This window comes from Pomacea canaliculata, linkage group LG4 (genome assembly GCF_003073045.1).
Source record: "Pomacea canaliculata isolate SZHN2017 linkage group LG4, ASM307304v1, whole genome shotgun sequence".
Taxonomy (NCBI): Eukaryota; Metazoa; Mollusca; class Gastropoda; order Architaenioglossa; family Ampullariidae; genus Pomacea; species Pomacea canaliculata.
In genome coordinates, this window is record NC_037593.1 from 3,246,349 (window position 1) to 3,268,954 (window position 22,606).

The 22,606-nt window shown below is 40.5% G+C and overlaps 1 protein-coding gene and 1 pseudogene across 3 annotated transcripts; both read left to right on the forward strand.

The window, feature by feature from the left end:
• The first annotated feature begins 378 nt into the window (after window positions 1–378).
• LOC112563340 lies at window positions 379–13,924 on the forward strand. Of its 3 annotated transcripts, none has more exons than XM_025237248.1 (21): window positions 379–983; window positions 2,329–2,464; window positions 2,600–2,676; window positions 3,374–3,489; window positions 3,676–3,909; window positions 4,357–4,475; window positions 4,609–4,709; window positions 5,027–5,115; window positions 5,414–5,529; window positions 6,531–6,655; window positions 7,827–7,919; window positions 8,277–8,449; window positions 8,749–8,844; window positions 9,434–9,562; window positions 10,252–10,398; window positions 10,691–10,775; window positions 11,675–11,787; window positions 11,976–12,129; window positions 12,689–12,838; window positions 13,363–13,539; window positions 13,786–13,924. In XM_025237248.1, exons 1-20 carry the CDS (start codon window positions 977–979, stop codon window positions 13,530–13,532), a joined length of 2,430 nt encoding a protein of 809 aa, XP_025093033.1. In that variant the 5' UTR covers window positions 379–976; the 3' UTR covers window positions 13,533–13,539; window positions 13,786–13,924. The 3 variants fall into 3 exon arrangements, with proteins under 3 accessions (XP_025093033.1, XP_025093032.1, XP_025093031.1); XM_025237247.1 differs by lacking the exon at window positions 379–983 and adding an exon at window positions 1,029–1,732; XM_025237246.1 differs by lacking the exon at window positions 379–983 and having other exon boundaries at window positions 1,777–2,464.
• Window positions 13,925–20,117: 6,193 nt separating this feature from the next.
• LOC112561423 lies at window positions 20,118–22,298 on the forward strand (annotated as a pseudogene).
• Window positions 22,299–22,606: the final 308 nt, after the last annotated feature.

Below are 22,606 nucleotides of genomic sequence, written 5' to 3' on the forward strand. Positions count from 1 at the left end.
TCCGTTCCTCTTTGGTGTTGTAGGGAAGAGGACGGAAGTTCCCAAGGAGAATTTTCCGCTAAAAACTCTAGCTTTCGTTCGTCTGGTGCGTTGTCTAATCTATACCTCGCGTTGTGTATATTTTATTTCCTTCATCCACTACACACCCGCACTCAGCCGATCTTTCCCAGACAAAAGTGTTCTTTTCTTCGGTGCATCAAGTCCACGGATCTTCACGTGTGTTCTCTCTGCTACTGTGTCACACAAATCTCTGGTGATAGATGTTCACCTAATTCGCACGACTAGGACATACGTATGACACGCTAACTTTCGTTCCGACTGACACGCTCACACAGGTAAATAAGTTCAAAGACATATAGTTATTGACATATACAACTACTATATCTTTTGTGACCTACCGAGTCTACTAAAACCTACCACCCAACTCCCTGGGGTGGGGAAAGAGGGGGTTAAGGGCCGCGAGTCGCTTTCCAGCGGGACCAAACACCTGTGGCAAGATGGAGCTTCTTTCGTACTCAGTGTGCTTTTACTTGAATGTAATGGTTGAGTGACGCGAGCCTTTTTCCATCGGTACCACAGTAACTTGCGACAGTAGTATACTTCTCTCGTACTCAGGGTGGACAGAACTAGCGCCTTACTTAGACGGGTGGTTTGAGTGACGTGAGACGCTGTCCAGCGGGACCAAGATACCTTGCGGCAAAATGGTGCTTCTCACTTACTCAGAACCCAAGTTTTACTGCCTTTCCAAGCAGGACCCACCGCCTTTCCGTAAACAGGTGCAAACACTGAATTCTGCCTGCTGTTTATACTGGACAGTTTGGGGGCCACGTCACCCGCTGGTGTCCTCCGTCTCGCGCTGCGCTGCTCACGTGACCAGTGATGGGGTGGAAGGGGATGCGGGGTGGATATAACAAGCACTGTCAACGATACACCCTGCCCTAAACAAGCTCCCGCAACACCAACAAGGCAGGGTGGGATGATGGATAAATGATTTAGTTTGTATGTTTGTTAGTCAATTCTGACCAATGTGGAGGGGTCAGGTGGAGCTGAGGTATCAAGTGTGATCTCCATATAGTTTTGTCATCAGGTACAGAACGAAGAAACCATTCGAGGGCTTCACCTTATGGGGTCCATATACTGAGAGCTCACATAGAGCCAAGGTTAGGACCAGGAACGTTTTATCTGAAACTTGGTTTATTTTACTCAAATAAAATCACTACAGAAAACTGTTAAGACTCGCACTTTATACGGAACGATAGAAGATTGTTTTACGAAAGTAATAATTTTTGATAGCGGATATCAGAAAGAAAGCAAAAACGATTTGTGGCTGCTTGGTTAATACAACTTTTTTTCTGTACATAAGATCGAGAGCTCGCCATCTTAAGTTTTGTACAGAATCTGGGGTCCGTGCCTGCTGTCAACGGCCTTAGGTTCCCATCCACAGCTGGCAAAGACATTGTGTCGTCAGTAGCAACACAAAATACATCGATAGACCCTCGGGTCAACGGAGCAGAAATCGCCAGAAGACTGCTAATATTGTTGCAATCACAAAGAAGAGAAAAATTGCATGTAAATATTTAAAGCAGAGGACTGACTTTGTCAGTGAGATCTTCAAGGTGTTCAGAAGAAATTCTTGTGCAGAAAAGACCGGAAAATGAAAAATCGCAGATGAAAACACAAGTCAAACAATGCTGTACAGCAGCGACGCAACAAAAAAGCAAGGGCATACAATGTGGGTACCAAAAACACAACAAACTAATAAATATGCCATGTATATTTAGAACTGATACGATATCTACATCTGCTGACCGTTGCATACACTTTCCTAATACATTGCTTACACAGATATGATTCAGGATATTAGTAACCTCATCCACTTTTGGTCAAACAGTGATATTAGTCCTGGTGTATATAGACGTATAGTTAATCCTCAGCTACCTTACCATCTATAATATATTTATGCATTGCCGTAGCTGAAATATTTCATGAAAATAAGTTAAATGTTTCACAACAATCTTTGTTTTCCTCTTAGTAATGTACACACACACACAGATCACAAATAAATTCTTTGGGAGAGGTTGAAGACCTACACACACACTGACCCCTTCTTAAGGTTTCTGTGGTATTAGAATGCTTATCTCTTATAGTTGTGTTTTAATTGTACCACGGTCTCCTAAATGTCGAGATAGCTTTTTTCAGACTTCAGTATAAAAAGATTGGTATCTGATTAACTTTGGCTTTCTCTTGATTGAAAATGCTTGATGATTACTGTGCATGGAAGAAGGTTAATTTTACAGCACATTAAAGGGCCAAACATGTATTTTTCAGTATTTCAGCGTGTGTGTTCTCTGAGTTTCTGCCAGCAGCTCAGTGTAATATGGTTTGTGCTATGGTCACAATGGGGCACTGACGGAGCTGTTGTCCATCTGTATGTCAGTCCTTCAGGCTCAGACAGTAATACTGGGTATGTAAGTGGCTTGATATGCATCAATTTATAACAAATGATTTCATTCCAAATGACATTTTGATTTCTCCTTATTGCTCCTGTTGTATTCTCTTAGCTTCAATAACTCTCTATATATTTTTGTCTGTCATACAGTTTGCATTCCTCCACACCAGTAAAAAGTCTTCAACATGCCGTGGACCTCTTGCAGTCTAAGGATATTCAAGGAAACAGTGAGTAGAAGAATTTTTTTTTAAAATATGATAATTCTACCTCTATATAATTAGCCCCAGTGATACAGCCTGTCTGTTTATAGAAGAAGGTGTTTGAAAGGTTTGGCATGAGGAGATGTAGCGTGTGATGTGGGAATTCAACATTGAAGGGTGCATGGTCTGAACCACTGTGTGCCAGTTCTGTGAGTCTGGTGTTGCTCATTGGCAAGGTGGGAGAGCGTTTCTTTCCTATGACAGTATCAACATCGATCTGATGGCTGACAGCAGTAGTGAGTTGCAGGTTCTCTCAGACAACGCTTCCAGAGTCTGTTCCAAATCTCTTACTTTGAGCACAAATTAACAAATGACTTTGTTTACAATGTGGCCACCAAGCAGGTTGGTCCGCAGGATGTAACCATCAAGCAGCGGAAAATGGTTTGGTTTGGTCAGGTTGCTTGACATAACACACAACCCAAGACAATCCTCTAGTGACGTGTGAAAGAGGATGTCAATGGGTCAACAGTACATCAACAGCTCTAAAAATAATAATGAACCAAACATAATCACTACAAGAATGTCTTTAAGAAAGAAATTAGAACCCACTTTAATGGAAATACATAATTTGTGAAAGCAACACTGTTGTAGAATATATATTAAGATTACTTTTGCCAATTTTCTTTTATGTACAGATGTGCTGTTTTCTTCTTTTGTCCTCAAGCAATTTTTGTGGAGCTTATGCAAGGTTATTATGACCTGACTTCAACCTTGACCTTTGCACATGCCATAAATGGTACAGCAGTTTTTCGCGCTTTTCAAGGTCAGGAGGTACATTTGGTGAGTAGAGGCCTGCAGTTTGTATGGTGCCTGATAAGAATAATGTCATCTAGATACACACACATACATGCATACACACACAAATGTATATGCATGCCTTCACCCTCCACACACACACATGGAAAGAACTTGCAATAAAGGAAAAATCACACCTTTAATGAGCAATGCCTATATCATGTTTAACAGACAGGTGGAAGACATATCCTTAGTGATCATTTCAAGCATGTGACTGACACAAAAATACAGCAGCGGCTGCCTGAAGTGGCCCGTACCAAGGTCTTGGAACTGGACCTGACGGCTGTTGGAATCGCCAATCTTGGATCACTGACCACCTATGGGATTCGCCGCTCAACATGGACTGCACCATTGGAACTCTTCATTAATGGCAAACCATTACGACTTGCCCAGTGGCCCAATGAAGTATATTTAACTCACTTATGACTTAGTTTAAGAAATAATTGTCTAGGTATGTAACTCAGAAGACTTTTTATTATGATTTTTAATTGCAACTTTTTAATACCTACAAGATAGCTCTTGTGCAGAAAGTTTTGAATATTAGGATGTCAGCTGCTTGTCAGAAGCAGATGTTCAGGGTGTAATATAATCAGTTGGAATCAGTAGGATTATGTTGTACATGTATGTGTATGATGGGAGAGGGTGTGCATACAGGCAGATATGTGGTTGTTCCTGTCTGTATGCACATGACTACATGAGAAACAATGGCAGGGAGATTTCAGCACCACTAATTTTTTATCACTCTTTTAAATTTTTTTATTTTATTTTCACAAGACATTGAATAATTATAAGCAGTAATTGTTCCTCTTGCTCTTGATCATCTCAACTATAGTGACTTTGATGTTGACCCAGAAATTCACCAACATCTTATCTGTACCTGATGGAGAGAAAGGTCGTCGTTTCACATATAATGCAGGTGGTAGAGATGTGGCCTGGACACAGGAGACTGAGCCATGGGTCTATGGTTGGTGGTAAGTCTTTCAAGCTTATTTTCTTTCAATTTCCTTGACTGCCGTCATTTACTTTTTTTGTGTTGCTATTTCATTTCTTTAAGCAACTCAGATATCAGAAGATTAATGAAAGCATTTCTGATCACTAAATCAGGTACTGGAGCTGGGCAGATGAATCTTTGCCTGTAGCTCACGTTGATGCCCACAACCACACCATCACCCTTGCACAGGACAGCCTATATGGAGTGCGTGTTGGTGAGTGATCGCAGTCTGTCAGCTGATGCTAGTTGCTGATGCTGGCCAAAATAAATGGTGCATCTTAGGTTATCAGGGAGTCTTATGTCTTGTCAGACACAATTAGTTGTGATGTCCATAAAGTCCTAGACTAAGATCTTGAGATGGGAAATAAAGTTTAAATAGTTTATAATTACAGGGCAGGTATAAACTAAGTTAAAATCAGACTGTGTGAGTACAGTGAGAGAGACAACTGTATTGTTTAGGACACATGTACCCACCCTTCCTCTTGCTTCTGCCACAAACCAGAAAACTTGACTTTTTTCTCTTTGTTGTAGGTCACTACAACCCTATCGTTCCAGGTCCATATAGCCAGCAGGGAGGCTACTTTCAGGTCATCAACATGCTGTCAGAACTTGATGAACCAGTGAGATGTTTTGGTCACTTACTAGATGACATGCCCATACCTTTGCTTTTTAGCTGCTTGTATTTTTTCATTTTTTCATGAAAGACACAATCTGTACATACCTCTCTTTTGTCGATATGGATGGTTATGACAACTTGTAGTAGAAACAAATGAAATCTTTAACTGGCATTATTATTATTAGAATATGAAATACTTGACAAAGTAAATATATGTCTGAAATGATTTTGAATGATTAGATATGATCTAGTTAAGAAAATCCTCTCTTGAAGTGTTTTCTGTGACTTGACATGATTTGTAGGGGGAGTACTATATAGACAGAACCAGCAAAAAACTGTACCTGTGGCCCAACACACCACTGCAAACACTGACATCATCAGATATTGTGTATGTCTCAATCCTGTCCAGGTGCATAAGGTATGTTATGTTGAAGATCCTGCATTTGTTTGTTTTATACCTTTTTGAAAAACAAACTTCAGAGCTTTTTATTGCTCACAAAAATTAGAAATTCCATTGATTCCTTTTTTCTTTTCTTAATTTTAGAAAGACAGGATGTGACAGTAATTTCACTAGGATGTGAATACTCGAGGCTGTCAGGAAGTGGTCTTACACGATTTTCTTTTTTGTTCTCAGTAGACTAAAGTAACTTTCAGTGTGGCATACATCTTTGCAACCAAAAGCCTCCCTTTGCTTCTTCAACAACTTATCTACAAAGGATAAGAACCATTTGGGTTGTGTAGTAAGAACACACTTCACATTATCAGGGTAGATCAAACCATTTCTTAGCTCTTCTGGATCCAGCAGACAAATATTGAATGATGCTACACTTATCTGGAGTCATAAACATGGGAAGTTCTGTGAACTATCTTAATTGTGATCACTGATTCTGTATGAAGCACCAAGAGGAAAAGGCTGCCTATCAGTTTTAAGACCAGCTTCTGAATGCATGTGTGTAATCAGTTGTGATTATTTGAGCCTGTGTTGATCTGTGTGGTGAGTATGAGTGAGCAATGGTCTAACTGGTACTGATCTGTGTGGCTTAATTACTTTACAGCTATACAGTTTTCTGCTACGTATGTCAATCTGTATCTCATGGCTGCTAATTTGTAGGACAAATACTGCCATGTTGTTTAATCACCTATATTAGATTCTAAGTTATATAAATTCATATTAGACTATTGTATTTATTTTTCTTCACTAATAAATAGACTGACTTCTAAGGCAGCTATACTGAATGCAGATTTTTATTGTATCTGGGTAAATTTAGCTACCAGTACGTCATATACACTTGTTGATTGTATATTAAGTTTTACACTGGCTTCTGATCTAGCAAGATGCTGGAATGGTAAGTCAGAAAAAGTGTTGTGTGCATCTTGCATTTCATTAATTTGATCATTATTTCATTTGTCATTTTGAAGAATAGAAAGTGTTGCTCAGAAGCTGAACTTTGAAGACTTTACTGTGGAGAATTGCCGTCAACATGGAGTGAGCATTGAAAGTGGACATGACATAACCTTCAAGAATATGGAGATCAAAAACACAGGTATTACATAGTGTGAAATTGTATTATTCAGAAAAAATATATGTGTGGAAAAAAGGAATTAAGAACTGCAGGTTCTGATGAAAGTGTGTGGTATACATCGAGCATCCTTAATATAATTATGTTGTAAAATCTGGATGGTGTTTATGTTATCTTTGCTAAGTAAAGAATGTAACATGTAAACTGGTAATTGCAGTACTAAGAACATTTTCAAAATGCACCTGTGTTTTTTGAGCTTATTGTGGCCTGGTGTTTTATAGCCTCACCATGCAGTAGTTATGTGTTCTTTCTCTCAAGATGAGACGAATGACCTGTATGCGAGCTCTCCTCGGTACTGCTCAACTAGTATTATTATTATTGTCTCTTTTTAAGGGAATAAATAAATAAACAGACACTAGGGCTAGGAAATACCAGTCAAGCAGAACTAGTGCAAGTATATGCATGCAAAGCAAAGTGTACCTCAAATAATCCATGATGGTGCTCACACACATAAATATCCAGTTCCGAACCACTCAGTCAATCTTGGTGATCACCATGCATATATTCCGCACAAAGTGTTTCTCCATTTATTTATGATGGCTGAAAGATGTAATGGCTGGGCATTACAAACATCTGTTATCGAGTTCAAAACAGCAAATTTTCACCAAACCTGGGTATCGCCCTTGCCAAATACATATACTAGAATGTCCTTCTGCGCAAAGATGACAGCCTAAAACTGCCGAAGCCTCTAGCAGCAAGAACACGCTCTGACTGTTATCCTGACTATTGCTAACAATCATACAGATCACAAAATTTGTTTCCTGGCACCACAATCTGCTCATATATCATCACAATGTAACTTTTCACATGCTCTAATGACAGACAAGTTGAGGACATATTTAAAGTAAAAGGTGTGAATATGACTATTGAGGTTTTTAAGTTCTACCTTGAGATCTTTGGAGTTTTTGTGGTGGTTCATATGCTATTAACTATGAAAAAGATTTTGTCAATGAGTCTGTGTGTTGGCTTCAGAGATCTTTGGTTGGTTTCTTTTAAGTTCATACAGTATTGTCTGTAGTTAAGTACAGTGTAGTTCATACACTATTAACTGTATTTGAGCAAAGTGTAGTATAGAAGTCATTGTTTGTAAGGTTCCATGAACTGTGATGGAGCCTTGAGATCTTTATCTTTGTAGGTTCATATGCCATTAACTGTGAAGGAGATTGCCGTCGAGTCTCTGTGCTGGCTTCAGAGATCCATGATACCTGTGGTGGAGTCCTCATAAAAGGTGAGTATGCAGACTTAAAACAAATTCATTAAAATATATTAACATTGCAATTAATTTGTTTAATCAGAGAGCTTTTAAATACAGAATTACTCCTCCCAGAATCCCCTTAGAAACTTGATACCTACAGTGCATATTTGATTCATTCATTGCTCCAGATTTGTTCATAGATTTTCTTTATTTTTTTACTTCTTAAAATTTATTTATCTATTGTAAAGAATGTTAGCAGTGCAAGCGATCTTTAATATAGTCTTTTGTTTTCCCGCATCTTTAGTTGCATTATAACACCTGTAATTTTTCCATCTTGTTCTAAATTAATGCAAGTATACAACTCAGGACTCTATTTACTAATTGCTCCAGGTGGAGATCCTAAAACACTGACCTCCTCAGAGGTCTTGTTGCAAGACAACCATGTGTGGGACTTCAGTCGGACAGCGGCTATACCCTGTAATGCTTTTGAGATAGGTGGCGTTCACGTAACAGTGAGTCATAACTACATTCACCATGGGCAGTACACAGGGATCTTGTGGAGTGTGAGTTCTTTATAAATGTTCATTACGTTTGGTTGTGTTTATATGCTCGCATACTTGTTGATCTTTATGAATACACATCATCTTGGTATTCAGCTAAATTTACTAAAAACAAGATAATTTGCACTTGCAATAACATTTAACATGTTATATTTAAGTATTGCAACTGTTGAAATCCTACTCACTTACATTGACTCACAATGAGTTACAAATGTGATTCTCTGTTTCAAAGATGAAGACATATGTAGAGCATCTTATAAGCAGTGTATTATGCGATTTATCAATAGTAAATTTGTTTTCAGGGTAATGATCATGTTATTGAGTACAACCATGTTCATCATATGTGCTGGAATTCCAGTGACTGTGGAGCCATCCACAGTACTAAAGACTGGACTTGGGTACCTTAATATTCTAATTAAATTAAATTTAGATTTTATCTTATGACCTGTCTGGTAGCTGATCTGCATTACTGCATTGTAATTGTAAGCAGAAGTGCTTTTGTGAAACAAGTTCGATGTGAGATTTTATGATTTATTTCTGGTCAAAAGGTCTTAGAGGTGAAAGGTGAACAAATGCTGGTAATGTCGGCTCTAAAGACTGCCTGCAAGAGTGAACACAAATAATACTCAATTGTAAACAAACTGCTGTATAATCGCTAGTAGTAACCACAAACCTAGAAAGGACCTGAGCACTAACAGCTTTGACTTCAGTGTATTTATCATTGATTTCAAATACTTGCATCATTATCACCTTTTTTTGACTGGCATTAAGTTAACTTACGTAACTAGTGTGAAAACTGATGGTCTAGAGATATTGACAGCTTTTAGTAAAACCTCTCTCTGTCTCTCAGAATTTTTTTCTGCTAGAATTTCTTTAATGTGCAAACACACACATTGCTTGTTGTAATGTTGCTAAATCTTGATGTTGTCTGATGTCCAGTTATGTTTGTCTGTGTTTGATGAACAGTTATGTTTTTATGTGCTGCAGCGTGGAAACATAATTCGTAAAAACCACATTCACCATACCCTTCGTTACTTCCCTGGAGTTGAAGTCCGAGGCATCATGTTGGACGATGAATACTCCAGTGTTCTGATTGAAGGCAACGTCTTCTATGATGTAAAAGTATTGTATTATTTCGAATGAGATGGTGATGACTCAGCATTTAGGAAGTCCTGTATTGGCCTTCGTTGTTTTATTTAAAATTTTTTTATCCTGATTAACTTCCTATACAGGCTGTGTTTTCTGTAGACAGTTTTAATGATGAGTTATGCATAATGCTCAAACTATTTAGTTAATATAGTGTATATTATTCACATTATGCATATTACAGGGTTGGTGTACTGACTGATGACGATGACATGCTGATGGACAGGATGTTAGACTGATGGACTGATAGACTAAAAATGAATTGATGATAACAATGATCAATTAATTGATGAGTATTGATTATGCGAATACTTTTAGGAAAACATTTTTATGACAATCAATATCTTGACAATTAGAAACATTCCAATGTAGTGTTATTATTGCATTGTACTTGTAGTGTTTTGATGATGATCATTATTTTTCATTTTTCATGGTATCTAAATATTTTGATGATAGTAATTTAATAGCTATGATTACAAAGTATTTTGGGTATTTGGTAATGAGAACTATTTTGGTGATGATAATAAGACAGACTATATAGTGTGACTGCTGTTCTGTTTGCATTATGAATTGTGCCTGTTCAAATGTGAACATGCTCTTTCAGTTAACAGTTTAATATTTGCGGAAATGCTTATGTGTTATTTGTGATACTTTTACAGAATGAAGTACACGCAAACATTGGAGGCGGCCGTGATAACATCATACGACAAAATGTTATGTACAATGCCACTAAATTCTCTATTCAGGTGGATGGCAGGGGACTTGAACCACGTGGTCATGGCGTCTACTTGACCAAGCATTTGCAGGTGAAGCTAGCACCATGTGCTTATATCTCTGAAATGATTTGTTCACATTTTTTAAAAACAGGATTATTTATACTTTGCTATTAGCTTTCCTTTGATCTCAGGAACACAGATCCTTGCATAGCTTGTTTGAGGAATTTTACTGCACATCTGTATATACATGTGAGCACAAATTGTGTGTGTGTGTTTCCATATTATACACAATGGCATGAACAGGGCACCTGTAATGCAACTCACTCTGGATAAAATTTTAAAAATTTTGCCCAAACTTTTTTTATTTATATTTATTTGACAGACAAGCTTCTTCAACACAACACTGTGGAAGTCTAGATACCCAGAACTTGCTGCTATTCTCCAGAATCATCCTTCTGCTCCTGAAGGTTTCTTATTATTAATAGTAATCATCATCATGATGCAGTGAATTTATATAGCACCATATCCCCATCCTGTGAGCAGGCTCATGGGACTTTACACAAAAAGTCACACACAGAGTACATGGACACACAAAAAAAAACCATAGAATGTCACATGAGATGAAAGATATGTAGGGAAAACTTCTTCCAGCATACACATTTTACTTGAAAACTAATCCGGCTGCAAGTATTCCTGCAGAAGCCTCCTATTTTTTTCTGTTTTTTTTTTTAATTTTTTTTTTTAGCTTTTTATAGGCTTGGCTGCGGAATGCCTATTTGAAAAAAAATGAGTTCACATGCCAATCGATGAAAAGCAATGCAATCCTAGGGATGTAATAGTTTCAAGACCTTTGAATGTTTTTCATTCTTCATGGTTGGAAAACCAAACGCTTTAGTTTTAGCGACAAAAAAGGATTGAAAACTGGAATAATCTTCAGCAGAAAATAATAACAGAATATAACTGTATACTGCATGTATGCAAGAGCACCAAAACCAATTTAATAATAGCCAAAAATGTCAAATGCTATTTTCTCATGTGATCATGTTATATCAATATCTCGTTGCACTGAATTGATTTTTATCATATCTTATCACATGGCTGTAACATACCTTAAACCATGGCATGTGCTTTGTACACAGTCAGCTTTTCAGAAGTGGACATCATTGTCTTCAGTTCTTGATCTCATACAACAACAACAATGACGACGACAAAAAGAAAAGAAACCAACGAATATTTGGTTGTGGGAGAGGGAAAGGAATATAAGGTTTTCGTAAGTCCTATCTGTTAGTCATGAAGAAATCAATAATAAACCAATAACTCATATTCAACTGGCTGAATGTAATCCATTGAATACACAAACCAACAGGTAACCAAATCTACGACAACATTTTCTACAACCCACCCGGCATTAAAAGCATACAGTACGTTGGAAGCAACCTTGACAGAAAAGATTACTTTGATGTTCACAATAACTTCAGGGTATGGATTGGTTTATTTTCTTATTTCGCAGATACATATAGTAGTGTGAAAACAAGTTTAAGATATTGTTCATGTTTCTTGTTTCCAGCTGAGATCTGGCAATGATGAAAAATACTCAGTTGAGATAAGGAATATTGTTTACATGGAACTTCTGTACTGAGAAAGATAACCAGTCTTGTGGTGTGTAGGCATACAGCCCTGGCGACTTCTGGTCTCCCAAAGATGCTGACTTCCGACTGCGTTGTAATGCTGTTCAGTGGGCTGATGAAGAACAGTTTCCCAGTCCAGTGTCAGTGGAGGATGTGGGTCCTCAGGTTCCCACTGGTCCTAACTATCTCAGGGGTATGACTGTCTCTTGTATTAGGCACACACTGGTTAATTATAAATATGTAATTACAATTGATAGTTTGTTACTGCGCAGCTTTGTCCAAGTAGCACACCTCCAAGTTATTTTAGTCTCATTCAGTCGCTCTTCCTAGTCCACATCGACAACAGAAACTTCGTTAAATTCCAGCTTATTTATTCCATTAAATTACCAGGTGAAATGACACGAATAAGTGTTCAATTAAGTAAAGAAGAATACTGATAACATTTAAAGAAAACAGTATATATCTATGTAAAGATATTTTTGACCAGCCCGTCTGGTGTTGGTGTCTTTGTCTACAGTCTTTTTGACTCACCTCTGACCTATGCATGCCACTGTCCGTGCAACCACCACGTTTATGGCAGTTTTCTCGGCCTCTTCTCCACACGTAACACAGAAAAGCAATTAAGTAGTATTTGTATTGACATCAGACTCCAGAAATAACATTTTTGCCAATTGTTCTTTGTTTCAAAATAAAGTCTGTTTATTTGTTTGTAAAAGACTAGCTATACTTTAGTATATTGTTTGATGTTTTAGCTCGCAGACATCCAGCCAGTGCCAGAACCACCGCAGTTCCTGTTGCCTGTGACTCTAGCACTGTAGCCCCAGCAACCACTGCCCCCCGTGGGTCCTACATGCCTGATGGTTCCAGTCCAAACACCTTGTATCCTAATATTCCTAAAGAAGGTAAAATGTCGGACGACAACCTACACTTGAGCCAATCTAGAAATAAAATGGCACACAGAAATTGGATTCATCTGGCAATACCCAAAATTTACAAAGATCGCAAAATATAACCTTATTGGATACAAGATGGAATGTTTTAGCTGAAATGAGTCATAAACTTTAAAACATTGTACAGCGTCCTGTAAGCTAGAAACTAAACACGCTAGACCCAGGGCTGTAGAGGTGGAAGGGATTAACAATACTGAAACACAACATTGACATTATTTATTGTTTATTGATGTTCTAAGGCTGCTTCCAATGCATATGGGCTAGCTTGCCTTGACGCGATATAGCCTTAGTTGTTGGCTCGGTGTAAAACACTAATTCCACTCCACTTTCCTAATGCACATACCATTGGTGACTCAATAAAAGCTAATTTCCTGGCAGCATGGGTATTAAAGACGATAAACGTTTACCAAAGAATACCGAACAAATAATGAGAACACATTTAAACATTGAGGTTGTCCTATTTAACTTTGGTGCAGGCTGCTGGTTTGTTGTGGACCACTGTCCCAAAGCCCCTGCTGCAGAAGGAACACACAAGGACGACATTGGGACTCAAGCAGGCACAGAGGAGGGGTGTCTGGCACGGGCCGCCCAACAGTGGCGCTACTGTGGATCCAGTCCAACTGGCCAGGTGGTTGCTGTCTACTGACCTACAGGTATGCAAAAGATTATGTTTGTACCTCTTAGAAATCGAAGATACATCAGTAAAGTTAATGCACAGAGATATTTCTGTCTCTCACACTTACACATATACATACATAAAAGTTTGCGTGTCATTGAGTTTATGTAGAGAAGAGTACCGTGTGCACAGCTGGTACTGAAGCGAGTAAAACAGACTTTCATCCTTCAGAATGTCAATTTGGTGTGTGGTGTAAGATTGACACGAATGTTTCTGATGAAAGGTGCGATGACAGTGGCTGGAGATGGCTGTTTTATCGCCCAGTATGGATGTCAGACACAAAACCCAGGCTTCCACCGGGACACGTTTGCTGAACAACACGACAATGCTTCCCACAACGAGGCGGCCTGCTTGGCACGTGCAGCCCCACAGTGGGCCTACTGCGGCTCGCACGCTGATCGCCCTATCACCAGCATCTACAGGCCCACAGGTGGGAACCATGCTTACCATCTCCTGGCATGCGCACTGAAAACATCAAATGAAGCTATGAACATCAGCTCATCAATCACTGACCGTGTATTGTACACCTGACCACTAAATGATGGTCCGTTATAACAATTGTATGATAACGGGTGTTTCATGTCAACCCATGTTCTTAGGTACGTATTTCTTCAGAAGATTTCTTGGAATTACGATGTTTATGCCATCTTATCCCTGACACCAGAACAACCATACATGATCACCAGAGTTTTAGTTACTGTGCTGCAAACTATTGCAACTCTCTTTCCTTCTGTATCCAATATCCACTCACTATCGAATCCTTTAAACGTTAAAAAAAACTCACATCTGTGACACCAGTCCACCTGCTCATCTGTCTCTGCAGATTTATGACACTCTTCATCCTTACTGTTTGTTCCGTGATTTATCTGTCTTCAATGTTTGTCTCTACTATTTGTCTACATAGTTACGTCCTCCTTATTTTGTCCACATCATCATCATCATCATAATCAATCAATCAATCAATCAATCAATCAATCAATCAATCAATCAATCAATCAATCATCATATCATCATCGTCATTTTAGCAAAAGTGGGATATTTTATTGTGAATATCGTGGTTACATATATCTGGTTCTTGTGATCTATTCCGTTGTAAATTTTGTATCGTGAATATCTTCTGTATACTGTATACTGACTGTCCTATATATATACTCTAGATTGTCTTCCATCTAGTTTAGCGGCGTGAATTTTGTTCTCTGAAAGTCTGGATGCTATGTATCAACATGTCTGTTGTATGTGGATCTTGTGAACGTGCAGGTAACTTCAGAACAGGAGGCGCAGGCTGTTGGATCAAGATCCTATCTTGTCCAGCTGACCACACTCTTCAGGGATACTTTTATGATGCCTGGGGGGCCACTAACCTTGCAACAGGTGAGTGAAACAACATGCTGCATCCGCCTAGAACAGGTACTCCCGTGACCTCTCGGTCGTTGGCAATGAGATAATCGACCTCGCTTATGAAAGGCCTCATCGGTATTCTACAGACTGGTCAAGTGTCCTGAAGCGGTCCGGTGGCGCAACGGTTAGCGCTGTTAGCGCCTGTCACCAATACAGTGAAGGTTGGCTGCCCTGAGTTCATTTCTCGTCTCGGGCACGCTGTTCTTTCTCTGCACGTGGCATCTGTTTACAGGGCTGGCTGCCTTGCCGTAATATAGCCCTAGCTGCTGACACGGCGTAAAACACCAATTCCCCCCCCCCCCCCGGGTCAAGTGTCCGATGAACACAGGTAGCTTGGTGGACTTGGTCAAGCATGTTAAGGCTGCAAAATCCATGACAGTTCCACAGGCTTAGCGTAGAGAGGCTGTCAGGTGGGTTTGTCATGGGATTTTGGACCTCATCTTCCGTATGAACTGTGAAGTTGCACAATTTCAACGGCAGCCATGCCGCCCTGTGTGATGCCACGCTCCGTCGTGAGTGTGATTACGCGCTGTATACATCACATGTTTATTATTTACCACCTTGACTAAAGTCCTGCAATGTCTGTAGACAATTTTATATTTCAGATCACGATCGTGATGAATGTCTTGATCGGGCAGACCGATTTTGGAAGCAGTGTGGTTCCCATGACAACGCACCAGTCACAGCGTTTTACCGGCCGTCTGGTGCCAGCCGCACTGTGCCGTGATGGACACGTCACTCAAGCGAGACGCCAACAGTTGGAAACGTCACTTTGTTGTTTAAAAACAGACACCTGGTTGTGTTCTGTAAATTAAAAATTGGGGCTATTCGTCCTGCTGGTTGCTTGTTTTTTTCACGCCGAATTGGGATGGTTAGCGCGTATCATGATGAATTAGTTCAACCTTGTAAACAGGTATGTCCTACTTACAAAGGTCCTCACCCACGACTTCTCCGTATTTTATACGAAAAAGCCTGGAAAGTGCGATGTTGGAACTGTCATCACGTTCATTTCGTGTCGGTGTACGCGCGAGCGTGCATGCGTGCGTGCGCTTTTTTTTTCGCTCATCAGGTGACACTTCTTTCCCGTCTGTCACTATGCCACCCAAGAGATGTCAAGAGAACTTCATCTACAAGTACTGACGCTTCCTTATGGCGTCTAAAGCCAAACAAAGATATTCATTAAATTATGCTCAGCTGACTTTAAGTACATTGAACCCAGAAAAAGGGAGGATTCCGCATTATTCTGTGGCACTGAGCTTTTACGCTCAGGTTGAATGAAATCTTTCCCACGAGGATTCCCCAAACACGCAGTCACTGAGAAAAGTGTCGCAAGGATGCTCAGCCAAATGATTTTTTGTGTTTTAAAGGGGAAATCTTGAAAATGGAAAATTAATGCAGAAATATGCTCCATAAATTTCTTAGTTTCACTCATTATCTTGTTATTCTTTTATTTTATTATCACACGGAAGTGGCACTCTGGAATAATTATATATTCCTACTGGAGAGCATGTCTGAACGTAAGAGATTATAATGTGAGACATATATATATTTATTATCTGTACATTTCATGAAAGGATTCAGGAATGAGAGTTCAAGTGGTTAGCAAGTGCATGTACTGAACTGGCTCAGATTCCAGTATTACAACCTGTATGAGAGAGCTGTTTTCCTGTTTAGAGGAATTTAACCTCTTCCTTTACTGAACTGGTTATTATTTCAACCCAAACATTGCATGTGTGTAATTACCAGGGATTCGGACCAACGACAGCTCCCATAATTATTCCAATGGTAACCGTCTATGATCGAATCGTGGAAATCGTATTCTGGCCAAAGCAAACAGGGATTTATTTTAACTCAGTATTTCATCCCATCAACCATCAGGTCAGTCTGTCATCTTTAAATTATAAATAAGAAGTGGGATAGGATGTTCTAAAACAATAAACTCTGCTTATTCCATGAAAATATTGGTTTTAGTCCTTAGATAAAGGAGATAATGTTAATTAATTTTATCCTGCACCTGTCAAGTGGGTTCGCATCTTGTAATGTCTCCTTTCAAACAAGCACCTGGATTAGATTTGGGATGACCGAGACAGGTGCAGGCGTTGTGAAAGAGAAGAGTGGAACACCTGGACAGGTACAAATGGTCCAGCAAACCGCCATAGTTGTCGTGGAAAGGATTGTGGCGGGGTGGGGACGGGGGAGGAACTGATCGCGACAAGCGCACGTGCACTTAGCAGGTCACGCCGCCCGCCAGTTGACGTCACTAACCGGTTTTCACGTGGATGCAGAGGACACTTGACATCCGTCATGTCCAGCGACACACAGCAGCCTTTGTGATCACGAACTTGTATTACTGGACGGCTTGCAGACTTTTTTTTCCAGTTACTAAAACGAGGCAGGTGTATACAAAGCTTCCGGTTTAGTCACATTCATTGTTTAGGCTCGCCGAGACTAACAGCGAAGAACTTAGCGAGAGGCTAAGCGTTGGTCTCGGCAGACAGACAGCAGTCCACCTATACACATCCATGATGAGATTATCGATGTGGGGTCAACTGCACATCACCGACAGCTAAAGATGTAGTTAAAACCAAGAAATCAGTTTACACACAAAGGTGTGAGGAGCACTCGTAGAAACATTGAAATAAAACATCTCTTCCTCACTGTTTTATATATCTCTTAGGATGGCTTGAGTGCCCTTCACACTTTCATATTTTAAATTATTTGTATTAACAAAATCCCTACACTATAGAAAAAATATTTCACCATTTTAGTACATTTGAAATAAAAACATTTTTTACTTCAAACTTTTAAGTTTTTGAAAATTTTGTGAACGATTTGCTTTTTGCTTTACTTTGTGAATATATTCACTTCTTTAATTCAATACGAACTATATAACAAAACGAGTGTTTATGCAAACTGCAAGCGGTGAAAAACTCACATGATAAACATTTTGTTCAAAGAGTTTACGATGATGATATGCATCTTTCACAAGGCATCAAAAGTACAAATGAATTTAAGCTTGCACAAATATGACCATTAAATTAAGGCAAGTAGTGTTAATCGGTCACGTGGTGTGAGTGATGTCACATGACGAGATTTCATATGACTAAACTATGGAAGCGAAGGAGGATTAGAAGGGCAGCTGTAGATATTCATCCACGATGTACACCACTAGTGCAGAAACTCTGACCCTGACCACAGTGTTATGTAAAACATATCACAGAGCAGGAGACCTCGGGTATTCAGCCATTCAGGTGAACGGCCTTACCACGCCACCCACTCTTACCCACGCTACCCGCTTGACGACACCCTTGTCTAGCTTTATGTACCCGGCACTGCGGCAATAACCACATCCACACCATCAACGACTGAACATCATGGAACATCTGCTGCAGCAAAAATAACTCCCACTGAGCCACAAACTCGAGGTTCACCAAGGGGAGGCATCATGGCCGTGAGTTCAAGGCTTTTTCAGGTTTAAAGCAAGTAGAACCGCTTTTAGTCTGTCCCCCTCCCGTCCCTCCCCCTCTCTTGCACGTGACCTCGTGTCTTCATAGAGATCTCGATATAGTAAACAAGTACACTCCTGGTAACACGGATAGTGATTTGTCAATCCCTCATAGTCGGGGTCACGAAGTTTCCTTCATCAAAAGGTCGGAAGGTGAAGATGTGGACTAGAATAGCAAGACCCGACAACATTAAGGCCCAGTCACATTTTAAAACAAACAATCTGCTGGTAATAAAGCTGTAATAAAAATTAAACATAACTGGTGAGGAACAAACTAAACGGTTTATATTCATAGCTTTAGAAAACCACAACTAGTTATTTTACCTGGGATTTTAGATGATTGTGAAGACGATTAGGGATGTTCCAATCATTTTATTATCTCAGGGTTTTCTGAACATAGTGCGTGTGAAGGGACCTCAATGTTTTTACCTGCACACGACTGAGATGTTTGCAAGTGAGAAGCTTTGGTAGCAGATGTGGGAGGCTGGAGATGGTCGTCAATAGGAGTTTGCGAGCCTATAAATACAGTCCTGCTTCGACTTTTGGTCATTGATAATTGTACAAAGGCACTGCTCTGTTGAAGAATAAACTACTGACAGGTGAGTTGAGAAAAGGATGTCTGGCTTTTTGTTTGAAAAAAGATTCGCTATTGTTAGAATTTATATTTTTCGTGTTTACTTTTCGCGTCTTCGTGTTTGGACGCTCACTAATTTACTTTCATAACAATTTTTAATATAATTAAAGTTTTTTCAGCTTTTTAAAAAAGTTATTTTGGTGATTAATTAACAGAAATGTTGTAGACAGCTGGTGAAATTCATTCATGCATTGCTTCTCCTCTCTCTCACACAACATCTCAATAATATTCTAGAGATTTCCTAAATGTTAGAGCTTAAAACATGAGTATTTGTTTGGGACAATGTGACATTTTTAAATGAAAACAAATTAAAAATAAATACACTTTAACCATGAATGAAAATCACGATCATGATTATTATAAAATAAAAACAAACATGTAACAACTTGTTCATTCTTAGCTTGAAGTGATCAATCCTAATACAAACACCTAAAGATATTAGTGACATTAGGCCGAGACTAATCAATTAATCTTTTTTTTTTCTTTGTGTTGTAATGAATTACCTGCCAGTATTGTGTGGTTCTGTGAGTGGCGAGGAGTTCACGAAAGATATTTTAGCGAAAGTGTAATGGCTTTGTCTGTGCCCTGTGTGTCTGTAAACAATGTAAATAAATACAAAATTATACATAAACAGTATGGAAAACTTTACCAGGTTCACGATGCCAAGACTCGCCTTATTCTACACACTCTGCGCGTCCATGACAACGGCCGCAGTTTTGACCTCACTACTGAACTTCCTGTGCTCCTTCACCTTTGACACGCGATGGCTGACCCCTGAACCTTGGCAAGTTCTTCCGCTTCAAAAAGGTGCCACGACAGCAGAAGAACTTCATTGCGAGGTCGCAGGACTCTCAAACACAGTTAGGGATGATCATCGGTCAAAGGTGACTTCCGGTGACAAGGCCGCTGCTAACAAAGTTGACGTCAGTACAAGGGAGACTACGAGGGAGGCAAGATGGCCAAGGGAAATCACTGTTTACGGTTATGAAGAGATGAAGATGAAGGCGAAGAGCGCGAGATGAAGACTGCGCCAAAAGATGGCGGCCCTGGTATAGGAAGTAGCAGAGGACCAGAGCAGACACGACAGGTGAACACGAAGCCGCATCCAGAACATTCCACGTCACGTGCTTTGTTGCTCGGAGATCATCTGAGCATGTCCACGCAGACACAAGGAGAGACTTTTCCTTCCATGGTTGACCAGGCACCTGGCGGATGGGTGTAACTGAGCGCGCGCATGACAGTAAAGATAGAAATGCCTGGACCATTCAATTGGCATCGACAGAGCTCAAGCAAAGACTTGCTCACAAGACTTTCACACAAAAACCGTTGTTTGTGGATTCGGTTTTCAACCCAATGGCAACAGACGACCCAACAAAATATTTGACCCGCCAAACTAAATTCTCCAATACTTTTGTTCAACCTTCATCTGAGGAGGGTCAATCATCGTCATATCTGCCATCTCCAAACATTGTCGTAGCTCAGCAAACAACTGACATCAAACTCCATCAACGTGTTGCTGACCATAAAAGAGGTTACGGGTGAGACAGCGTGGACAGACCCACCCGGCATCTCATTGTCTGAAAAGTTTGTCCAGCAAAGTGCAGACACTTGTCGTGACAGTAATGGCAGCAGTAGGTTTGCTCAGAAGTTTCCCCTGAGGGATTTAGTGAAGAACTGCTCACTCCTCAGGCTGGTCCACAGGTACGGAGCGGCGCCCGTCAGCCCCGAGGAGGAGGACTTCCCGCTGGCCTTTGCCATCAAACTGCACGTGTCCTTGTTGCAGGCCGAGCAGCTTCTGCGCACCATCTATCGCGCACACAACTTCTACTGTCTGCACGTGGACAAGAGAGCCCCGGATGAGATGTACGAAGTGATGTCATCATTGGGGGACTGCTTCTCCAACGTGGCGGTGATCCGAGACCGAGTCAGTGTCGTCTACTCCAGCGCCGCGCACGTGTGGGCAGAACTGAAGTGCATGGCGGCGGCGCTGGCCAGTCACGTGACCTGGCGCTACTACATCAACCTCACCGGAGAAGAGTTCCCGCTCAGGACCAACCTGGAGATGGTTCGAATCCTGACCATGTTCGGCGGAGCCAACGATATAGAGTCCATGATCCACCCGCCTCACCTTCGCTGGCGAGTCGACAGCGAGTTCGTTATATCGGGTGGCGGCTTGAGGCGGACGTCCACACCCAAGACTTTCATGTTCCCCGACTTCCCCATTCGCAAGGGCAGCGCCTATGGGGCTTTCACGCGGGGTTTCGTCGCATCTCTGTTCGATGATAACGTCGCTAGGGCGATGCTTCGATGGTTCAACGACACCTACGCTCCCGAGGAGAACGTGTGGGCCACCATCAACGCGTTGCCATGGATACCAGGTGGCTACTCCCTGGAGTGCGGCACGAACTGAACCAGCACGCGTCACGAGCAGTGGCCTGGAGATGGGACGAGTATCGATGCAAGGGAAAGTACCTTCGCAGTGTGTGCATCTTGACCAGCGGTGATCTCCCCTGGCTGTTGAAGCAGCCGCAGCTGGTTGCGAACAAGTTCAAGACAAACTGGGATCAGCGGGTGCTGGACTGTCTCGAGCAAATCATCTTCCGTCGAGCAAAGTCTCGCGGAGTCTCCTTCGACCCGTCATACTTCGCGAATCTGCCGCACGTGACATTATATCGTGAAGACAGACAGGAGCAGGGGAGGGACACAGCACACACAGTGGAGAAACACGCGGTGATGAGGATAAAACAAGACTGGCTAAGCAAATACGCGAAGGATGCAAACTTTGTAAACATTACAGTTCTTACATCGTCTTGAGCAAGGCCATTGTGATGTGCTTGACACGTGCTTGTGATTTGTTTATTTTATTTAATGTGATGGATGAAGGGATAATAATATTTTTAGACATCCGCCGTGACCAATTACCTAAGAAGTTGAAAAGAAAGAAAGGAGGAGCCAGCGAACGAGAAAATGCAAGTATCTGTTCAGAAGGGTGACCTCCATTTACAGGATTATACACAAATAAAAGACTGAAATGAAAAAAATCAATCAATGGACGACATCAACAATTTACATCTTTCAAAATTTAGCTATAAAAGCTTTTAAATGTACGTGTAATTTCTTTTGTCCATTGTCAGACGACAGAAAAAAATGGGGAAACCACTAAGATTACCAGAGTATTCATTTTCTATAGGTAATAAAGAATGGAGCACAGGGAAAAAAGCGTTTTTCATTTTCTGTATTCACACACACACACACACACACAACACGCACACACACACACTGACGCTTTAAACTATGACAAACATTATGGAAGCATGATTGATTAAAGCTACTGGCATGTCCCACATTTTTTGCTTGGATTTTTTTTAAAGGGTGAGGGGAGGCATCCCGCCTCTCAGGTGTGCGAGGACAATGGAACAAGTCGTAGAACATTTTAACACACTGATGTATCGATACTTTGTTTCACAGCTACTTGACTTGGAACACCTTGCTCCTTTCATCTACTCC